The 23,155-nt window shown below is 37.8% G+C and overlaps 3 protein-coding genes across 3 annotated transcripts; 1 reads left to right on the forward strand and 2 right to left on the reverse strand.

The window, feature by feature from the left end:
- Positions 1-501: 501 nt before the first annotated feature.
- Positions 502-4,271, reverse strand: prr19 (proline rich 19). The gene is given in 4 exon segments (XM_085364912.1): positions 502-1,125; positions 1,228-1,304; positions 3,004-4,216; positions 4,218-4,271. Coding segments are annotated over 4 exon segments (1,968 nt in total).
- A 2,055-nt stretch (positions 4,272-6,326) lies between these two features.
- On the forward strand, positions 6,327-10,208 carry pafah1b3 (platelet-activating factor acetylhydrolase, isoform Ib, gamma subunit). Its single transcript, XM_085365433.1, has 6 exons — positions 6,327-6,362; positions 6,640-6,730; positions 7,456-7,545; positions 7,681-7,797; positions 7,962-8,084; positions 9,416-10,208. Exons 2-6 carry the CDS (start codon positions 6,650-6,652, stop codon positions 9,674-9,676), a joined length of 672 nt encoding a protein of 223 aa, XP_085221559.1. The 5' UTR covers positions 6,327-6,362; positions 6,640-6,649; the 3' UTR covers positions 9,677-10,208.
- Positions 10,209-13,589: 3,381 nt separating this feature from the next.
- ceacam1 (CEA cell adhesion molecule 1) lies at positions 13,590-21,906 on the reverse strand. The gene is made up of 15 exons (XM_085366423.1): positions 21,855-21,906; positions 21,342-21,638; positions 20,375-20,656; positions 20,007-20,270; positions 19,515-19,787; positions 19,136-19,387; positions 18,742-19,017; positions 18,376-18,627; positions 17,958-18,242; positions 17,345-17,620; positions 16,493-16,768; positions 14,926-15,177; positions 14,474-14,758; positions 14,112-14,351; positions 13,590-13,678 (listed from the first exon to the last, which is right to left on the reverse strand). The coding sequence occupies exons 1-15, from the start codon at positions 21,904-21,906 to the stop codon at positions 13,590-13,592; spliced, it is 3,651 nt and encodes a 1,216-aa protein (XP_085222549.1).
- Positions 21,907-23,155: the final 1,249 nt, after the last annotated feature.

The following is a 23,155-nucleotide window of genomic DNA, read 5'->3' on the forward strand; positions in this document are numbered from 1 at the left end:
AAATTATTATTATTATTATTATTATTATTATTATTATTAAATATGCAATATAATGTGTAATAAATGTAAGAGCAGCTTTTGTTAATTTTATGTTTTGCAGTGTTTATGTATATATGCAATTTCTAAAAATGTCTTTTAAATTACTGTTTTGCATTTAAAGGGATGCGCAACTTTCACAAACAAATAATATTCCATTATGACATGTGTTTTTAATTGTACAGAAGTCCAAAATAAACATAAATGCTTAAAAAGGTTGAAAATGATGCATAATCAAAGGCTACTTAACTCAGCAAAAACAGGACAATAGAAAAAGACAGGTTACTCTTCAGAGGATAGCTATTGCATCTATGCTTAATGCTATGGTTATATTAATATGGGAACATAACATGTTTATCACTCACTAAACAAAAACCTTGGAGTGCATAAATTAAGGGAGAATTGTACTTTAATCAGTCATAGAAATATTGATCCACATGCTTGTATGGAGAGCTTTACCACACATTAGTACAGTCTCATAGGAGGGAAGGACCACGGCTCAGGGCTAAGGAAAGCAGAAAGGGAAGGTGAAGGGTCTCTCTCAAGAATGAATGACGGAGGGTAGTGCATAATATCAGTGTGCTGGGACTTCAGAGAACAAGCTGAAGCGTGACTGAACTGGTTTGAAGGTTGGAAATGGCTGCTCTGATGGTGAACTGGGGCAGCAAAAGAGGGAACACAAGAGTACATATCAGTTCCAAATGGGTCTTCCTGCTGGGCAAAGTGCATTGGCTCTCCTGCGTATGTATCTGGCAGCTGCGATTGGTAAGGAAAAGAGGGCTGGGAGTTGCTGTCAGAGTACTGTAGGCTCTGATTTCCAAGTAAGCTGGATTGGTCCATGAAGCCATTTTCAAAAGAACCAAATGTAGCTGAATTTTTGCTCTTTGACCAGTTTAAACCATCTTGCCAGTTCTCAGGTACAGAAGCCCCTTCTCTCTGGCATAAAGTGGTAGAAGGAGCAAACAAAATGCTTTCTGGAGCTTCACAGGTCTGAAGGTTCATGAACAATGGAGGAGAGAGACTTGGTCTGAGGATATCATCCAAAACACTGTCAGCCATATCCGCAGGGCTCGCCAGCCACTCAGTAACCTTGACAATTAACATAAGGAATCATTATTTATTATCAGAGAATCTTATATTATAGAAATCTGAAAATAACTTAAGAGTGACAATGTAAACTGAGGGCCTCACCTGTTTTTGACTGCAGTGTTGCTGCAGACTGGTCTTCCAGCTGGAATGGCTATTTGCTGGCATATTAAAAGAGATATCTAAAAATAAGGAAACAAAACTGAAAAAATGTAGGTATGTCATGCCTACTTCTGTTTTTTTTTTTTTTAAATAACCACATAAAATGATGTAAAACCAAATTGATGGTTTGTGTCTTTTCTGTATTCTTTACACAAATTAATCTCCTGACATAAAACAAACACAAAACACTTTTTAGGATAGGTCAAAAAATCCAAACCTATCTTCACACAATGGATGCCTATTAAAAAAAAAAAGTATTTTTAAAAAAAAAATCTTCCTCATCATGCAATACATGGAGTTAAGATCAATGTTTTCTCTTTTAAAAAAACAACAAAACAAAACAAAAAAACAGCAGAAATGTTGGTTTAAAGATATTTAACAGTAAATAAACCTTTAAAACTATTTTAGCACAGAAGGCATTATTCAGTCATTCTTTAAGGGGAAAAAGGTTTTTTTCAGTGTTTCACTTCTCTTCCGTAACTGTTTTTGCACGTGTTTGACAGAAGGAAGAGGTGGCGCAAAGACAGACAAGTATAAGAGAGGACAGTGGTGAGTTAATGACAACTGATTGAAGTGCAAGAAATGTTAATTATTCTAAAACCATAGATAGACAGATGCAGATTTACACTAAACATCTGTAAGTCTGATAGTAGAGAAGCTGGTCCTAGCTGGAGTACCAATAACTCTCTGCCAAAGTTAAATCTGAACCAAATACACAAGGTCTACAAGGCTGAGGGGGAGTAACAATTACTGCAACGGTAAATTCTATAGTACATGACAGCACAAAGACACGGGAAGAAAAAGTGACAACAGGTAAACGTGATGTAGGTGGAGGTCATGGTCAGTCTCTAAGGGAAACACTTTGTGCAGAATTCGCAATTAGTGTATTTAAGTTGTGTTTGTATTGTGTGCATAAGAACAAAATAATGTGTGTGAGCTTACAGGATGCAGCATGCACTATTACTAGTTCAATTTAATCTGAATGACTAAATGGTTAAAATACACCAACATAAAAAGACAGTGTAAATGTTCAAGCTATCAAACAAAAGTAAATGTAAGAACTTAAATATTTCTTACCAATCAGCTTGGCAATATATTACTAACAATCACTTTTATACTAAGTACTTATAAGTAACAATGAATGCAAAGATAGTCCATAAACACTTTTAAAATAACGAATTTTGAGCATATAATCTGTATCACAATGTAATAACATCTATCAAACAGATGTTTGATCAGCTGGAAGTTACACAGTTGAAATTATTACCATGTCAACCAGCATGGCTGTGGTCAAACAGAGATCATTAGACATAATCAGTTAAAAACTTGCACCAGAATATCTCCCCTATGATAGTGATAGATAAAGTATAACAAGTAGTTGTTACTTTAAAAAAAACGAAACGTTGAGCTTGAACAAATTTGCGCTTTCCTTTATATTATGGGGGACATGTATTTTAAGCTCTAGACCAAAATACTAAATTTTGCTCTACAAGGGCCTGATATCCACTTACGATGACATTATAGTGCCACAGTTCAATTGAAATTTTAAACGAATATCCTCATATGTGCATCTCATTTTTGTCAGAAACAAAAATCAGGTAAAGAAAATCTGGCAATTCTTTGTTTTTACACTCATCAGGTCCCAATGAGCCCAAATATCAAAAAGAAATAAAAATGCATGCCATGGAAGAGTTCAAGTCTCAAGAGGTTAATGCTCACCTGCGGCAAAGAGATTCTCTTCATTTTTCCTGGTTGGCTCTTGATCATGATCTTGGTCTTTCTTTGTGGGATGCACAGCAAAGCTACGATGTTGCTGAAGTCTAAGGAGGTTCTCTTGAAGCCACGGTCCATGTGTTTCCCTCAGAGAGTTTAACAGGACCTCCCTGCTCTCTGACAGCAGGTTTCTCCTACTGATCGACGGAAGCTTCAAACGTTGACACAAACGTGCTGCTACTGCACTGACAAACTTCGTTACATACTCTGGATCTTGTGTTCTGTCCTGTATCTCACAGCTGTTAGTAGTGGCTGAACTGGAGAGTTTAAGTGGGCTTGAGGTGAGACCATGAGTTTGTATCTGCTGAACAGGGGGCTCCTGGTTCTTTGGGGTTTGCACAAGAGTAGAAATCACACGTTTCTTTACATTTGTGTTGAAAGACTTAATATTTTCAGACATGACACATGCCCACTTGGTTTCTGTTGTTAGCACATCGAGGAAGCTGTGTTTAGACCAGTGGCTGCTTTGAAAACTTTCACATGAAAGAGGGAGTTGTTGTTGTGGTTTCTCTTCTGTTGTGACATCTGACTGCTTTGACTCAAACTGGATGTTGTTCTTTTCCTTCTCTTGGCAGTCAGTGTGGGCTTTTGAAGCAGGGTCTGTATTTTTTCTGAATGGCACACAGCTCCCAACATCTGTATCAGCTCCCAACAAAGCATCAGTGGACAGTGAAGCAGAATTGTGCAATGCTGAAGATGAATGTGAAATTACAGTGTTCTTTTCTTTTCTTTGTTCCTCCAGTTTTGGCTGTTCACTTAGCAAGCGTTCAAAATCAATAGACTTCACCTCATGGTTAAACAGGCCATGGTGTCCTGTCAGGCGGCCGTCTGTGATGATACTGGGCTCCTGCACAGAGCGCACAACACTTGGAAATGGTGGATTTCTCCTCGAAGAACAATGGCAACTAGCACAACAGCAGTTATGCAAATGTGCCATGTCTATGTTGCTTTGGCAATGACGGTAGTGATGATGATGGTGATTTGACTTGATCTTTGAAATCTCTTTCCAGCCACCTCTTATTTGACTCCTCTCCTTGCGGGTCTTCAGTCGTTTCATTTTTTTCTCCTCATTTGCCTTACTGTAGTGGGTTGAATATCTGGGAAGAGCACTGAATCTTTTTGCAAAGCAACACTTTTTATCTGTTGTTTTTGTTTCTTGTTGAAAATTGTTGACTTTTCCTTCTTATAGAGGTCCTGCCACACACATGGCTCATGCTGCATTCTATTCTGTAGAAAAATAACCACAGTTAGTAAAGCAGGCTTGATAATACAGGATGTGGTTGTACCTCATTGAGGTCGACTCTAGTATTAAAATTAAGAGCAACTTACCAATGATTCAGTGAAACTGACTAAATATAAATTTGAATGTGGGCTTTGACTTGAACATGTAGACCACACATAATACAACTTTCTAAGCACTTCATAAAAATAATAAGAAAGCATGTAACATACTTGCCATAGTTTAGCAGAGATAGATAAAGTATGAAAAATGTCTCCTTTACCTTAACATTATTTGTGCAATTAAACCCTGAAGTGAGGATCATTTCATGTACAGTACAAATTGTAAGGAAATTAATTTGCATGACATTTAAAATCATATTAAACTACAGACACAAAATCATTCCAATATATAATGTATTATTTGACCTGTTCCACAATCACAAGAGTTTCACCATATATGTGCAGCTGTACACACTAAAAACTAGGTTTCGAGAAAAACATTTCACATAAATGGGCGAAAAAGAGACACTGAGCAGATGGGCCAACTGCAGTCAGACTTTGAGCACTTTAAGTACCCCTTCAGATATTTTTGCAGTTTTATAGCTGTGGTTACATTTCTCTGTGCATGCATGGTTGTAATTATTTATAATGTTTGTAATTGTATAGATACTGAATAGTAAGGTGAGTTGAGCTGACTACACCCATCAAAGTTGCCTGTCAAGTTCATATGGTCTGCTGTTAACCCTGTGTAAAAAAATAATAATAATAAAAATAAAAACATTAAAAAAATATAATAATAAAAATATGTGCAGTATTGAGATGACTGCAAGTCAAAAGTACTGCTTATAATATATGTGAATGTACTTATTTCTACTCTGAATGTCTGGGGGGGAAAAGCCCCGGACAATATCCTGTATGCACACAAAAAAGTTAGAACTCATACTTCTGTTTGCCCTGTTGGGCATTCCTACAGTCTGTCATCTGCCTCCATCTCACCCCATCCCACTTCTGTAACACCAACCTGCTACTTTCATTACATCCATAAACCTCCTCTGCAATCATCCTCTTTTTCCTTCTGCCTGGCAGCTTTATCTTTAACATGCTTTGCCCGTTGTGTCCACTATCCATCCTCACCATATGTCCAAGCCATTTCAACTTTGCTTCAATGTCCCTCCTAGTCACTCGCAACTAAAAATTTAGAATCTTCAGCGCCACCTCCCGTCTTTTTGTCAGTGCCACCGTCTCCAAACCATACATCATCGCAAGTCTTACTAACATCTTAACTTTCCTTTTGCATTCTTCTATGCTTATGTCGCCAATCACACCTGACACTAGTGCCCACTCACTCCACCTCGTCCACAACCTCTTCACCACTTCCTGTGTGGACTGTTCGTTGCTTTGGATGGTTGACCCCCAGGTATTTTGAACACAAATCAGCTCGAACTAATACTGAAACTTAATGAAAACTTAACTAAAACGAGCAAACTAACTGAATTATGTCAGCAAACTAACTTGGAGATTAGCAAGCACCTACTATCCCCAGGTGTAATTTAAGTTAAGGTGACACGCGGTGCATGAAGTCCAAGCTGTAGCTGCTTAGAAGCGAAAAGTATTTCCAACTTTAGCAAACTGTAAATCAGTTAAAACCGTAAATACATGAGAAAAAAATAAATGAAAAGGAAAAATAGTTAATAAACATAGTGTCTACTTACCAAAGTCGTTAACAACCGCTTAATTTTATCGCACACCGAATGTGTCGTTGCACGGCAACACGCAGCCGTTGCGTTTTTTTACACGCAGTGATAACGCCCAAGAAAGCCCACGAGTTGGACGAAACTACCCTCACAAAACGAGGGGTTACACAGTATCAACTCTGCTCCATTTCTCTACTTATGTAATCCTTTATTATTTACATTCTCATATCATATTTTGCACACTACAATTTTATATGTTCAAACGTCGGAAAATTAAAATATCTAAAACCATACATGTTGCTGACTACTCATGATAATGGTACGCTCTGCTGTGCTGAACCTCACTTCCGGAAAGTGATTCGGGGGGACAACAGTGTTTTTGATTTAGTGGTATGCTATGATAAGTTATACCTCTTAATGCAGTCATTATGTTAATCTCTACCCTTTTCCATTCTGCAGAGCACAGGCCTATTTAATTTCACAATTTCTCTTATCTTTGTTCAACTACATCTCTTATGTGTTCCAGCATGTTGAGCTAGCTATTGTAGCTAACTTTGTTAGCTTCCACAGATCTCTCAAGCGAACAGAGCTATGGGCTATTTATGAATTGGTTTGTATACATTGCTGAAAGTGTGAAGAACTCAATGCGACTGTTTTCCCAACACAGGTAAAGCAGAATGAGTGCAGGAGAACCAAACCCAGCCGCCACACCCACTCCCTGTGAAGACACGCAGGGAGATGGACGATGGATGTCTATGGTGTGTGACTTTTATATTATTTATAGGTTTTATAAAGTACGGTGTTATATTATTCCGTTTGCATCGTTGCTGATGTTTAGTTCTGCAATCAGTGAAGATAAAGGGAAGCTTCATAGTTGAAAAGAGCCAGCTACTAACATATTGTAGTACATATTGTTGCAATAATGGCCTTCATAAATTATTTAAACCTGTCTAATAAATGAAAATGCAATGGCTTGTGAGGGGTGTGCAGTTTTGCAATTGATTGTGAAAGAAAGGAGAAAAGTCTTGGCAAATTAGTATTTTTTTCAGACACATGGGGATATGCATAGATATTTCATTAATTGATTAAAAAAAAACCCATTAGAAAATGTTTTCTCTATCCACATAACAGCGCATTCTAAATACATTTTTGTACCTGGACTTGCCATGTAAAAATGAAATTGCTGGTGTTACATTCAATACTGCACTGTGATGATATCTAAGTGCTTCTAGAAAGTAGACTCGCCACTTGTTAGCCTTTTGGCGTTGCCATCGGGCATTCATTTGGGTAGTTATTTTAAAGGATGTCTCTAAATGAACACAAATGTCAGTAGTCACCAGAAAATCAAAATAAACATACCATGCTGATTCTTAAAAAAAACACAAGGTTTTAAAAAGTTTGTCTTGCAATATGTGCGGATGTTGTGCAATGGTTGGTACTGTAGTAAAAATATATATACATCTTTTACATTTTCTTTTTGTAGCACAATCGGTTTGTGTCCGACAGCAAAGACAAAGAACCTGATGTCCTGTTTGTTGGAGACTCTCTTGTTCAGCTCATGCACGAGTTTGGGGTAAAACAAAGATTGCATTGATATGTGTGCCTCTGTCCATTATGTAACTGATTTACGTTTTCTCATAAATGTTTTCAAAGTGTGAAAACTTGTTGTGGAACATGTGAATGCAATATTATTGTGGTTTGTCTGCAGATATGGCGTCAGTTGTTCTCACCTCTCCATTGCCTTAATTTTGGGGTGGGTGGTGATGCAACACAACATGTGCTGTGGCGACTGAGCAACGGTGAACTGGATAACATCAGCCCAAAGGTTCAAAACAGTGCCAGAAATAGATAACATGATCATGCTTGTTTATTCACACAAAAGACTGATTGTGCTCAACTCTGTGTTAAAATCCCACATCCAGGTACATTGGGTCAAAATATCAGCGACATGTGTTCAGTCATGCATTGCTTTGTCTTTTGTTGTTGCAGGTCGTAGTGCTGTGGGTAGGAACTAACAATCACGGTCACACTCCTGAACAGATCTGTGGAGGCATCTTGGCTATTATCCAAGTTATCAAGAACAAGCTTCCCAATGCCCACACGCTTGTACTTGTACGTGTTTTTCCTAAAGCATTCCTTGTATCAGGTGTTAATCTGCTCACCCGCATGTTTTTTGAAAATGACTAATGAAGTTAATTCAACCATCAAAGTACAGTGCGATGTCACCCCTTTTAGCAGCATCTTAGCTATCTGAAATGAGGTGAAGTGTAAAGTTATGGATGCTTCTTCATAGGCTGGAACTTTGATTATCTGTGAGCCATTTCATGTAGTATATTCAAGGATTTTAAATATACACTGCAGACATTGCTCATAAGAATAAGGGCTTGGAAGTATTTTGTTCTGAGGCCCATTTGGAAAAACAGTGCAGCACACACTCTACAGACATGCTCTTCAACGAGTCTGCAGAGAATAGCAGCTTGATGGGAGCTGTGTAGAAGCTGCAATTGCTGCTGATGCTGTTGCAACTAAAGTTAGAGACTGAAACTGAAATATTTTAGGTACTTAGAATAAAACGAGACTTTTGAAAATTTAATGCTAACTGGAACAACCTTTTTTGGTGAACCTTGGAAACTAATATCAAATGAAAATACAGAGGAACTCTCTTCAGCTTGAGTCTTTGCCAATTTTGTAGAATCTATCAATGCAAGTTGTCTGATGAGCCTGTGGTGAATATGTTTATTGAGACTGGGATGAGTTACGTGTATTTAGGACATGTTATATGTATTCTAATAACTATTCCAAAATTCTTGAATTTTTTATCTTGCTATAATGATCTCTTTAACGGGGTTGGCCAGTCTGAACAAAACTAACATCAGATCACTAACATCTATGGGTTTTTTTTAAAAAGACTTAATAGTTTTCGTTTGTTTCATGTGCTATCTTCAATGTATGTCACCTATATGTAAGTTAATGGTTTAAGAAAATTGGATCCGCAGTAGAATTTTGTTCAAGTCACCACTAAATACAGAAAGAAGAATTAGAAAAAGTGCTGCAAACCTGGTTAACTCTGGTAATTAAAAAAAGACTGAGATTTTCAGACAATAAAAACTAAACTGAAACGGCAACGGCTTAGAAAATCTGCTTGAAAATCAACTGATGCTATATTGTATTGTATGTAAATGGATATCTTAGATTGTTTGGATCAGAAGGTTTTGTGCTATATGATATGTAGTTAAAAGTAAACCAGAGGAGTCTCTGCCTGGTCAGGTGAATGTTAGGGGGCCAAAAAGCTGTACTTGTTTCAGACAGGTCTGAAGTTTAACTGTATTAATTTACTGTATATGTACTAGGGGCAGAAACTTAATTGGAAATTCAGCTAACACGCATATGAAATAAGGAATATGAAACATTTAAAAATAAGTATGCTAATGTTTGTTTTCCAGAGTTTACTGCCCAGAGGAAAAATGCCAAACCCTCTACGGGAGAGAAATGCCAAGGTGAACGAGCTAGTAAAGGACACCTTAACATCCCTTCCCCGTGCCTCCTTCTTCAATGTAGACCCCGGCTTTGTTCACTCCAATGGTAGCATCTCCCACCAGGACATGTACGACTACCTTCACCTGACCCCGAAAGGATATCAAGCTGTATGTGAACCTTTGCATGCCCATCTCAAGGCCCTGCTAGGTGAACCTACTGACAACTGAGCATCTAGGTCACAAAAGTACACTACCACAGTGGTCCTTGTCCCTGTTTCAAGAAACCATTGCACTTATATTATTAAGATGTGTAATGATGGATAGAATCAGTTATTGAGGGCTAAGAGCTGCATAAACTATTTGTGGAAGACCTCTTCAAGGCCTTGGTTGGTGACCACTGTTAAAGACAATGTGACCATACGGTTTTTGTTTATATGAATTGACAAATCCCTACTTCCATTCCCAATATTGCACCTGTTCCATTAGCTTCTCTGACACAAAGAATCAATACAATTGGACAATTTTGTTTGTCATCCAGGGACCCTCTGGTTTAAGAGAATAATAATGAGCTAATTATACTGTCCATTATCACCCTCATGATTGGCACCGCTCACTAAAAGTGATGTCATATCCACCGGTGCAAGTTTTTGTGTCATTTTAGCCGGTCGCACACCTCTCAATTTTTTTTACCTGTGTGTGGGTGGCATTGGCACCATGGCCGGTAATTCCCAAATTATACAGAGGGAGATGCTGCAACAGCTTGACAGTGACAGATCTCAGTGATGACAGTTTGTTTTAGAAAATGCTGTAGCGGGTAACTGAGCCCTAAGCACCAGTATTAATGGTGACTGCTGTGGTGATATCACTGTTTGCAAATGACACGACTAATGCGCTGACCATAAAGCACCCTTTAACGATACGTGAAGAGATGGCTGTTAGAGCACACATCAGTCCAGATGTTCAGTGGTCATGAATAAATTTCAAAAGTAGGCAGCAGCTTTATATTCTAAGGAAGACATTCTGTAGGTCAAACCGCTGAATGCAGCACCTTGTTAAAGGCTTGCTGTGCTGCAGATCTTATCCCTTTGGCTATAGCTCATGAATCCTTCACACACAAAAACAGGTTGCACTTTCTTGAACTTTAGGAACAGGAGCTTGTTGGAAAAGGATGCAGGATATATCAGGTTTAAGCCAAAATATGCCTGTATACAAGATAGAACAACTGCCCTTCTTAGAAGATCCTTGTAAATCATCTCGATTTCACTGTTCTTCAGGTTACCTTTATTTGGCAATAGCTTTATTGCGATGTCTGATGTGTTTGGTTTCTTTTTTTTTTTTTTTTTGTACCTGTTCATTTGAAGGACCAAAGTGTTTTGGGGTTTTTTGTTTTTTGTTTTTTGTTTTGCTTGTCTGCACTTGCAAACAATTGACCGTTACAGTTTACTTGCTTTTCAGCATATCATGTTATCTCATTAATGCCCTTGTATCTTTTCCTTTATCCATAACAGCAACAGAGTATTCATATGAGAGACTGTTTTGTTGCAAGGATAGATGTGTTTGAGTAGGTCGAGAAGCTGTGGTGATATATCTAGATGTCTGTGAATTGAGATAAGTCTTTTGTAATGGCTCCTTCAAATATTTAAAGGCTTTACTTCACACTAACCTGCTTCTGGGCCTCTTGTGTGACGACTGTGCTACATTACATGAACAATTGGATGGCCAACTGTGTAAGTGATGAAAGATATGCATTAAATATCAAAACAAGATTGGATCTGTGTGTTGAGTACCACTGATGCAGAGCTACATGTTTAGGCCTTGGGTTCATCAAGAGTACATATAGATTGTTAGATGTGTAAAAGAGATTTATTACGTTTGCTTGACTGGTTTTGTTCCTGTCTCACGCATATTTTGTGAGCAGAGGCACGTTTCAGAAACTTGAGGAAGGTGAACAAGTCTAACTTTGTCCATACCACCCATTTGTGAGTTTTACCACGAATCTGATCCTTTCTCCAACTGTCATCACACATGGAACAAAAGCAGAGCACTTACAGCTCTTCTTGACATTAGCAAACACGATTTAATATTGACAGTGATGTATCAGTTGCAGTCATGCTGACAGAAGTGATAACCGCCAGCCAGTTTTTTAACGAGAGTAACAGATATATCCTGAAGACAGAATTTGATCCCAATTTTTATCAAATTAGTGAAAGGCAGCAAAAAGATAAAATGCATATAAAAGATTATTGATGTATTAGGTTCCCATCAGGAAAGTTTAACTAGAGGCTATCAAATGGGCACATCTGACATTCAAGTGCTCTTTTACCGCATCTCAGTAACCCTGTGAATCTCTCTAAAAGCAAAAAGCCATTACTCAAAACCACTATCTGTTGGCAAGTGTACATCATTCTGTCAGTCACTGCCACATATCGTAAAATTGTTTTTTCAGCCAGTTGATTAATGTGCTGCAGCCATGATTTCATCACCATCATCCTTTATAAAGAGCCGGAACACCAACCCCATCATTTCTTCTCTGGGACTGAAGTCAGTGCACAAGCAGGATTTCTTTCCCCGAGTTCACTGAATTGCCTTTTCTCCAACATGGGACCCAGGGTGCTTTTGCCGCTGGCTCTTGGGCTGGTAATATTAACTGATTGCATCCAAGGTATAGTATGATACTTCGTAAAAATCTTTTTGTATCCTGTGCACCCTATTCTGAAGTCTCCTTCTCTATTATTTTCCTTTTCATTTGTTAAAGGTGTTCATGAGACAAAGAAACAGAGCCTGGTTGTCAGCGCATTCACTGACGGTATGTGAGATTATTTTCTAAACACATTTCGACAAGACCAGCTCCTTAATGATAGTTACAGGTTTGTATCTAAATACTTACTTTATTAAAATTGTTATTATAAATCTTTTAAAGTTATTTCTACAATAAACTGTGCTACAGGATCTGCTGTTGAAGAACTACTTACAACTGCACGTCCAGTCATCCAAAGACAGGACAAAAGACCTTGCACCTGTAAAGGTGACATGAGAATTTTACCAAAGAATGTATAGATATTTACATGTATCGCTTTTATGTAAGTACATCCTCTCTCTTAGAAAAATACAGTATTTCTAACCCATTCTTCTTCTTTTATTATATGTCACTCAGGGAAGGAAATGGGTGTGATGAACAAAGCCTGCCACTGCTTGAATACTGGAAAGTGTAAGTTGCCTATAACTTCTAAGATTTTTGGAATAGGGAAGGAATAAAATGATGAGAAAAATCAGTGATAAAATCAATTATTGTATTCTCTTTATTATCATGGCTTTGAAGAGTGATTACAGATAGAAGTTACACATTTTTTTTCATTTCATTTTTTCATTAATTTTCTTTTTTGTGTCCAATTGCTTTATCTTTCTGGATTCATTCAAACCACAAGGGAAAAAACACTGCAAGAAGGAAAAGTTCAAGAACATGAAGATATGCCAAAGGATTAATAAATCCTTCAACCCCTCCGTGCCCATATGAGCAATATAAAGAAGCCCTCTATTCTTACACATGCATGCTTTTGTAAGACTCATTGCCAATCATATTTTCTATGCATACACATGATACTTTTTACAAATGCAGTGTAAAAGAAACTTTATCACTGGAATTTGAACTCACTATAACTTTCTGAATGGGACCATTATTATTTTAAATATCCCACTTAATAAAATCTCCAAAAAATATATTATGTTGTCTTTTTTTATTCATTTTTAAAAAAAGTAATCAATCAATCAAATAAGGTGAATCAAGGTATAATAAAACATCTACGTATATATATTATTAACATGGTTAAATGCTCACAGTGATTATAATTTGTAAGGAGTACACTTTCCCTGCTTTCCTTTTATGAAACTATTCACTGAACTAGCTCCAGGGGAGTGATTACAATGACAGTATTAAAACTAGCGAAACTACATTTTACTGTTAATAGATATAATATTGAACATAAAAAATAGGCATTGCACTAATTAAATAATGTGTATGTCTAACATTAGGATTATGGACTGCGCTATGTTTTCTTAATCATTGTGCAGGAAGATTGTTGTCAAAAAACAGGGAGCGAGAAAGAAGCCTTTCATTCTCAGAAGACTTAAGAGTGTGGAGAACTCAGTTGAACAACACAGGCGCAGAAAAGGCAAACAGAACCATCATCATCAGGCTGCCTTGGTATGGGAAGTGGATGGCAGGGGCGTGAGCTGGGGGTGGAAAATATGACAAGCAAAGAGACACGTTTGAGGTTAGGACTGAAAAAGAAAAACGCTTAAAGCATATTTGCAAATTTATAGCACTGCCTGTGGCCAATTTTAAAAGATGGGTGCGATCATCATAGTTTCTTTAAATGCTCCACACTACAAAGACGTCGTTTGGCATTAACGTCTCAAAATCTTTTGTACATTTCACCTCTATTTTTCTACGGAAGCGTAGAGCTGCCACCCAGGCAAAAGAAAAATAGAAGTATGTCACGTTATAACGTGACATACTTCTATTTTTCTTTTGCCTGGGTGGCAGCTCTACGCTTCCGTAATTTTCTTATGAGGTCATAGGTTATAGTAAAATACCCGTTGCTCAACAACACTAAAGAACTTGTTAAAGAAAAATGAGTAGAGATAAGATGTGTGGTTTATTCACCTGTGACGGTAAGATTTTGGTACATTGTGATATCAGTCACGGGGTTCCATGCCTTGCATATGTAATTCCCAAAATTCTGGCTGGTTGCAGGGAATACAATAGTAGATGTGTTCTGTAGAGGTGTTGACAGATTGTTGAAGAACCAGGAGAAGTCACACGCTGGTCGAGAATCAGCCTGGCATATCAGGGACACGTGCATGAACATACTTGCACGGGAAATGGTCAGTCTGACTGGACCATCTGGAAAAAGAAAGATTTCGTTTGAATAATGTACTGCAAAATTATGAATAGTGTTTCCTTGGCACACAATTCAAAAGAATATTGGGCAGATTACTCAGAACTAGTTCTCAATAAACACTCACAGTTCACCAACAGTCTGTACTGGGGGCTCACATGATCACCAGCCTTATTGGTAGCAACACACTGATATGTCCCTTCACTGTCCAGTGTCACTGGGGTGAAATGCAGCATGTTGTTTTCAGTATTATAGGACGCATATGAGTTATTAGAGGGATTAGTGTTAAGCTTCATGTTGTCTTTCATCCAGTAGATCGTGTCATAGGGCCCAATAACCTCACAGGTGAGAGTAAAGTTTTTAGTGTCGATTGGAATTGTCTTGTTTTTGATCATCACTGACTCTATGGCCTCTGTAGACACAAATTACAAGGTGTTAAACACAAAAGAGCATGACATCTTGACTGGAGTACATCCCCATGAAATATTTAGACTTTAAGAACACAATAAGAATTTGTATTTGATCAGTTTCAGAGCCACATGTGCAACAAATTTCCCAAAAATCTTAAAGTGTTCATACCAACAACTGTGAGCGTAGTGGAGTTTGTGCTGTTCTTTCCTGTCACATTATTAATGGCCATACATGTGTATTCTCCACTCATGTTGAAAGACAAGAGGCTAGTTGCATACACTGACGTGTTGGACACAATTGATCCATTGAACCACCAGCAGAATTGGCTGAGTGGCTCTGACATGGCAGAACAGCTGAAGACGGCTTGACGTCCTGTTTCAGCAAAAGCTGGCCCATAAATAATGGGCTTTTCTGGACCATCTGTAACAGCAAAAGAGGATAGGTGACTCTAACAGTAAGAATCTAGAGTGTTAACTTTTTTGTTAACTACAAAGTTCTTTAAATTGTGCCCATGTTGGACTCGTGCAAGTATCCTTCTTCAACTTGCGGTTAAAAATGTGGTGATGGATCAGCATGATGCAAAAGAGACTGACACACCTGTCCCTGATGAATGTTCTTACAGACGTTTTGAATATCTGTGCCGCTCCTGAGGAAATTTATTGTCTAAACTTTTGAGCAACAAGCAACACTGGAGTATTATAAGTAAGTATAATACTTAGTAAGTAAGTAATAAGTAAGTAATTTAGTAAGTAATAAGTATTATAAGGCAAAGATAACACTTTGAGTTAGTATGAGCTACCACCGAGCAATTTAACATTATGAAGCAATTTCATAGTCCTACCTTTAATGCAAAAGAGTAGCCTACCTGACTATATAGCATGCAAATTTGTCTTTTGAGCTGGGTAAAGTATTATCCAAATTTGGATAGGTTCTGGTCAGCTGTGCAGTTCATTGTATATTTATTGTGTTGACTCCTGTGTCTTAAGAGACATTGTAGTTGCAACACTAAAATACTCTTTGATAGTTTTATCATGAAATTGGTCACCTGTGTGTCAAGTCATCATGTTTTTCACAGCTGTGTGGGTACGGTTCAGCATGTAGTGTGATTACTATCCACACCAGAGCATGTAACACCAGTGCTTTCTCAATGAAAGCTGACTTTGTAAAATTGCTGCATTAAGTAAATTACTAATCTATAATTAATGTGAAGCTAATACAAATTGAGGTGCACTTTTTGTAAAAGTGATCAATCAGGCAATAGTAGTTAGGCATATGAGAAGCAAGTCTGCACATTATGAACATTATGACCCTTTTTGTAGAATCCATGTTTTAGAATGGTAAATGGCCTGCATTTGTATAGCGCTTTACACTACATTCAGTCATTCACCCATTCAAACACTGGCAATGGCAAGCTACATTGTAGCCACAGCTGCCCTGGGGCGCACTGACAGAGGCGAGGCTGCCGGACACTGGCGCCACCGGGCCCTCTGACCACCGCCAGTAGGCAAACATGGGGTTAGTATCTTGCCCAAGGATATTTGGCATGCAGCCAGGAGGCAGCCTGGGATCGAACCACCGACCTTCTGATTAGTGGCTGATTAGTGGCTCTGCCACCTGAGCTACAGCCACCCCAACTGAAGAACCGAAATACAATGGATTTACCTAATTTAAGGTGATGCACCATTGACATTGAACCATTTAGTAGCATACATTCTATACATTCTAATATACTCACAATTGACAATGAGGTTATAAGCAGGGCTGGCCTTGTTTCCAAAAGCATTAATAGCCATACAGCAGTAGTTTCCATTATCATAGCGCTCCACCATACTGAGGTGGAGCGTCTTATTTTCCATGTAGAAAACAGTTCTGTTTTCATCATGCAGTATCTCCCCATTCTTCATCCAGTAAATGTATTCAGCAGGTCCAGTTACATTGCATGTTAAGTTATATGAATAACCTTCTATGGCCGGCATCATTGGTGCTTTTACTTCCACATTTTCTATTTGATCTGCAAACAAAACAAACACAACAGTCATTTAGTCAGAAAGACATGACAAAGGTAACTTACATCAAAGCTGTTGTTAAAAAGGTCCAGCAGTGCCCACATTTAACCTTTAGTATGAGCCCTCAAATACTCCAAAACTGGTATGTTAACCGCACTTTAGCGCATCTCGGTGAGTTTTAAATGGCCCACGGCAGCCACACAACAGCCTATTGTCCCTGATGCCCTCTGGTTATAGACATAACATTGATAAATCACACACTGGCACGCTATGGAACACTTTCTTTTTTTTCCAAAACCCGCAAAGCATGAAGAAATGAGACAAACACACAACACACATGCACATAGATATGCAAGTATAATTTAACATCTGTGCATTGTCTTTTATTTACTGCCTTCTGTAAAGTTTCATACGATATTGATATGTTTTATGTATTTGTAATTAATTTTTCTGTGCCTGAACTTTTGGTATTTCACATAACTGAAATGATCTGAACTCCAGATAATTGACTTGCAACAATTATCTTGAAATGTTAAAATCATATCACTCAGTTGCGTAAATCTTTAAAATATCAAACTCACAGATGACAACGAGCATGTAAATAGCGCTGGGCATGTTTCCAGCAGCATTAATAGCCAAACAGTAGTAGTTTCCAGTGTCATATCGCTTTACTGGATTAATCTCAACTGTCTCGTTATCCTTGTGGAAAAAAGTCCTGTTGTCTTCATGCAGTCTCTGCCCATTCTTCATCCAGTAAATGTAGTCAGCAGGTCCAGTTACATTGCATGTTAAATTATAGGCGTAACCTTCTTTGACAAAGGTCACTGGTGCATTTAGTTTTACATTTTGGATTGGATCTGCAAACAAAGCAAACCACATAACACTTAATTTCTCTATTTAGCTGCCATTCCTCTTTCTAAGAAGGAAAATAAATTAAATACACTTTTTGCATCAACCCAAAAACATGTTGGCTGTTTTGTTAAGTATTTAAATCCCCAAAATGTCTAAATACTGCTAAAAAACATATCATGACTCTTCATTTGGATCTTCCTTACAGCAAACATTTTCTCAGGGATGTAGATATTAAAACAATTTGTGTCTAGCATTTGAAAATGAGTACAAAATTAAATAAAACTAGTTTTCAAAAAAAAAAAAATAGAAAAAACACATTTCACTGCTTTCTGTCATGCTCACAATTCACCAGTAGTCTGTACTGGAGGCTTTTTTGCTGGCCAGCCTTATTGGTAGCAACACACTGATATATCCCTTCATTGTACGTTGTCACTGGGATGAAGTTCAGCATGTTGTTTTCAATGTTATAGGAGATATGTGAGTCATTAGAGGGGTCCATGTTGAGCGTCATGTTATCTTTCATCCAGTAGATTGTGTCATAGGGCCCAGTAACATCACAGGTGAGAGTAAAGTTCTTAGTGTTGATTGGAATTGTCGTGCTTTTGATCATCACTGACTCTATGGCCTCTGTAGACACAGAACATGAGAGTTGAGAGGGTAAGATGTCTTTAGTGTTCTTTATTCTTGGAACACAATAGCAGCCAGAGTCATATGTTAAAAATGTTTCATCTAATTCCTCTGAATCCTAAAGTTTTCATACCAATCACGGTGAGTGTCGTGGAGTTTGTGCTGTTCTTTCCTGTCACATTATTAATGGCCATGCATTTGTACTCTCCGCTCATGCCTAAAGACAACACATCAGTTGTGTAGTCTGATGTATTGGCCACGATGGATCCATTGAACCACCAGCAGAACGTACTGGGAGGCACTGACTCGGCAGAACAGCTGAAGACAGCTTGATGTCCTGTTTCAGCAAAAGCTGGCCCATAAACAGAAGGTGTTTCTGGTCCATCTGTAACAGAAGAGGAGATAGATGAATATCTAAACAACTATAAATGTAAAACTTAAAAATTGTTCATTTAAACATGACACTAAACTGCATAAAATCTCTAAATATTATACTCACAGTTGACAAAGAGCATGTAAGGAGTGCTCTTGTTATATGAAACGGCATTAACAGCCATACACTCATAATTGGCATTATCATAGCGCTCCACCATTCTGATGTGAAGTGTTTTGTTATCATTGTAGAAAACTATTCTGTTGTTTTCATCCAGTGGCTCCCCATTCTTCATCCAGTAAATGTAATCAGCAGGTACATTTGGGTTGCATGTTAAATTATAGGAGTAACCTTCTTTGGCAGGCATCATTGGTGCTTCTACTATTATGTTTTGCAGCGGCTCTGCAAACAAAGCAAATCACAAAATAGCTCTTTAGTTCTCCCCCGAGGCACCTGTCTCCTTTTTATGAATGAAAAGTTATTTTGTGTACACCAAAAAAAATGGTCACGTAAGTCTTACCGATAACAGTAAGCATTATGTCTGCAGTGCTGTTTTTGCCACTGATGCTGTTGAAGGCCACACAGAGGTACTTTCCACTCATGCTGGTTGTCAGAGACGGTGTGACATACTCTAACTTGTTGGAGACCAGAACATTTTCGTGGTACCATTCATAGATGCTGGGAGGATTAGATGTTGCATTGCAGGTGAATGTGACGTAGTCTCCTGCCTTTGCCAAATTTGGTCCCATAACATTTGCTTTCTCTGGTCCATCTAAACACATAAAGAACACCACAAATTACTTTCACTGAAAAATGCTTATGTGACTACAAACATTCAGATAATACAGAACTGACATCACAGTGATAATGGTTATGTTAATAATGATACAAATACTTACAGTAAACTGTGACTGTGAAGGGGTCGCTGGTTTGGTTGCTTACAGAATTAAAAGCCTCACACTGATAATCTCCACCATCTGAATGCTGGGTTGAACTAATAGTCAGTGTCCTGTTGCCCGTGCCAAACGTTGTTTTATTGTCAGCAGAAATAAGTTGATGATTTTTCCACCAATGAATGATGTCAACAGGTCCCGTCACTTCACAGCTCAAAGAGAATGTCTCACCAAATATTGCTGGTTTGGCAAGATTCACCACGACTGCTGTCACAGGATCTGTTGGAGTTTAGTAAGTAATTTAAATTCACTCAAATATTTGACCTGAAAAAATATGGCATGTTCAACTAGATAATTCCTCTGCACTGTACAAAGGAAAAGGCACAAATCACAACTCTTTCTCTTTGGTCTTAATGGTCTACCAGCTCAGCAGATCTAAGCAGCAAAGTAAAAAATAAAACAAAATAAATTTTTAAACAGATACCAAACCAAACTTACCCACAATCAGGATCGTTGCTGTTTGGCTGCTGAATCTGAACGTGACATTATTGTGAATTAGGCATGTGTAATTTCCTGACATGCTCTCGTTAACTTTCTCTAGTTCAAGCTTTGGTTCAATTTTGTTTAGGTACACTCCATTAACCATCCACTGGAACATTGCTGGAGGACTGGACACCGCTGAGCATGACAGTGTGATATTAGATCCGCCTTTGTATATACTCATAAGGGGCATGACTGTCATCTCCGTGTTACTTGGGCCGTCTGGTGACAGAACAGGGCATAAATTGTTTTAGAGGTTATTGTTGGGACAGCAGATTGTTTTATAGATTGTATGCATGTATTGGTGTCTTTTGGTTAGAACTCACAGCTGATAGTCAGATTCACAGGGGCGCTGATGTCATTACTGACATTATTAGACACATTACACTTGTATAGTCCTTGATCATAGCGGGTCACGTTCATGATAGTGAGAATGGTGTTTCCACTGCTGAGTTGAACTTTTTCATTGGCCGTGATCATTGAGCTCCCATTGAACCACTGATAAGACAGGGATGTACCTTTGGACACACTGCACATAAGTACTGCTGTGTCATTGAACTCCACCAGGTTGGTTGTGCTTGTCTGAACGGTCACATTTGAAACAGACTCTGCGGAGAATAAAACAGCAAGGCATTTGTCATGTTTTATTTAAGCAAATGTGTCCTCCACCAAATATATATGAAAATGTGACCCATATGTTGAAATAAAGTCAGGTTCAAGATAAAAACAAATAAAAACAAAACAGTCTTATACAAAATGGCCTCCTTGGGTGACAGTATTGGTCTGTTGATTTGTCAGTCCAATTCTTTGGTTCATCAAGGATATACTTTAATTTGCATTTACCTCTTAAAATTTTTGTTAAACAATGACTTGGTGTGATGTCGTGTTCTGAGTTGGTATTTACCCTGACTTTTATCAGTTTGATGTAAAACCTTTGTTGTAACAATTGTTGAAAATCAAGATCAACATATTTTTGATAGTGTTATTTAAATTTATAGTGTAATTGTTTTCCCTTTTTTTCTAGATAGATATGTCTACAATGTGATAGTGTGAGTTGTTTTTCTCCTTAACATAATGAAACCAAGAGACTCTGACAATGCCTCTTTTCATAAATCATAACAAAGTTAATTAATTATAACAACAACAACAACAACAACAACAACAACAACAACAATAATAATAATAATAATAATGACAATGATACAGAAATCGTGCAAGAAGTATAATGTAGGAAGTGAAATCTTCTTGAAATCTGTGCTGGTGACTAAACAAGAAAAATGAGAGAGCGCTTACCTTCAACTGAAAGTGTTAACTGAGAAGAAATTTCATTGATTAGATCCTGTAGTGCGTAGTTTCCAGAGTCTTCCAATTTTACTGAGTGTATGGTCAGTGATGAAGTACTTTGGTTAAAAGATACTCTGTCACGCCAAGTTTTGGAAATAGCAGAACCCCCATTTAGTATTATCACAATTTGGCGGGTGTTGAATAGCCATCCGCCTGAGCTGACAGGGTAATTGCTGCTAAGGGTAACATTGTTTCCCACTGCGACGGGGTTCTCAGAGGCATATAATGTCTGACTGCATGTCACATCTAGAAAGAGAAAGCAAGTAAAATATTCAGTCGCCACGTAGTTGTCATCCACACACTGGGACAGAAGTAGTTACAAAAGTACTGATATATGTCAAAGTAGTATATTTAAAGAATTTTAATTGATATTAGGATCTATAAATTGTCTAATTCTCTGACCCTGTAGTTATTGTAATAGGCAATAAAACTCATTGAACTTCACTTATCATTCAGTTTTACCTGTGAAAGTTACTGCAGCCAAGAATAGGATGAACACCACTGGAGACTCCATTAAGCTCCTTGGTATCCTTTCCCTAAACTTGAATCTGGCTTTGATGAATAAAATCCTGTGATATTCTCTGCTACCTGCCTTCAAATCAGCTAATATTTACTCTGTAACACTGCAGCTCTCTGTGTTCTTGATGCAAATGCCTTCCCCTGCCTTCACCATCATCATACCACCTCAAAGTCATGACCACACCTTGTTTTACCCTTTTATATTGATGCTTTACAGGTGCACACCTATGAGTGTCCATTTACTGTATACTGTTGTTCTGCAACTTTTTCCAACCAAGGAAACATGTGGAGAGCGTTTATAATTTTAACACGTGACTCTGTACCTAGAATGCAAACCAAATCTGTGGAATCTTGGTCTCTGAACGTCATTTTAGTATTCTCATAAAAAAGATGAGTCACTTCCTCCCACAATAGAGATGGAAACCACTGAATTGGACAAAATAAAAACAAATTTGGGGTTAGGCATTTGCAGATTCAGCTATGATGATCCATCCAAATCTGTAAATGCCTTCTTATTGGATTATTTGGTTATGAGTTGCACCCAGAATATCAAAACTTAAAGAATTTGTAGAGGACAATGGACTCTCTGTCCCACTATACTGGATCGTCTCCTTCTCCTACTTTGTTTACAGTAACCAAAGAGACACGGGATAAATGCACTATTCATCTGTAAACAAAATTACAATTTTCTTTCCCCCATAAGACTAGAATAAAAATAAATAAATAAATAAGTTTCACAAATACCTCTCACAATCAGCTCAATTTTTTATTTTCAATATACACGATATCTGCTTTTCTTTTTTTGGAGCACCTAATAACATGTGGTGTTAAAGGCTATAAACATTGAATCGATTTTAAGTGAAAATAAACCAATAATAGGGTTGATAGAGCAAGGAAATGGCAAACAAAGACATGATCACGCTACACATAAAAAACAAGGGTGTTGCATTCACTAGCTGAGGTCACATCCTAATTTAGGTATGACAGTATTTCTAGTAGATAATGGTGATGGCTGCACTTACAGCCACACAGTGGTAATAGCCACCATATTAGTGTAGAGGCTTATACATAACATCACATTCACATTTGTCTTTCTTCAAATAGGAATTAATTTACAGGACAATGAATAACTGGATTTGGTTTAGAATTAGTTCACATATCCACATAACACAGTATTCTAAAATAAGTGTGCACATTTTAGTTTACACTGTTATGTATGATTTAATCTTTGTTTTCTGAGTTAC

The sequence above is a fragment of the Diplotaxodon limnothrissa genome, linkage group LG11 (assembly GCF_057381915.1).
Source record: "Diplotaxodon limnothrissa isolate DT_005_m linkage group LG11, D_limnothrissa_male_GT1.1, whole genome shotgun sequence".
Lineage (NCBI taxonomy): Eukaryota > Metazoa > Chordata > Actinopteri > Cichliformes > Cichlidae > Diplotaxodon > Diplotaxodon limnothrissa.

Bases quoted from the DNA above. Each gene is read 5' to 3' on its own strand.
- ceacam1 (XM_085366423.1), bottom strand. From the start codon at position 21,906: ATGGAGTCTCCAGTGGTGTTCATCCTATTCTTGGCTGCAGTAACTTTC. The intron at 20,657-21,341 runs GTAAGCGCTCTC...TATTCTCCGCAG, and splicing joins GTTAACACTTTCAGTTGAAG to AGTCTGTTTCAAATGTGACC. The intron at 18,628-18,741 runs GTGAGTATAATA...CTTCTGTTACAG, and splicing joins TTACATGCTCTTTGTCAACT to ATGGACCAGAAACACCTTCT.
- pafah1b3 (XM_085365433.1), top strand. From the start codon at position 6,650: ATGAGTGCAGGAGAACCAAACCCAGCCGCCACACCCACTCCCTGTGAA. The intron at 7,546-7,680 runs GTAAAACAAAGA...GTTTGTCTGCAG, and splicing joins AGCTCATGCACGAGTTTGGG to ATATGGCGTCAGTTGTTCTC. The intron at 8,085-9,415 runs GTACGTGTTTTT...TTTGTTTTCCAG, and splicing joins ATGCCCACACGCTTGTACTT to AGTTTACTGCCCAGAGGAAA.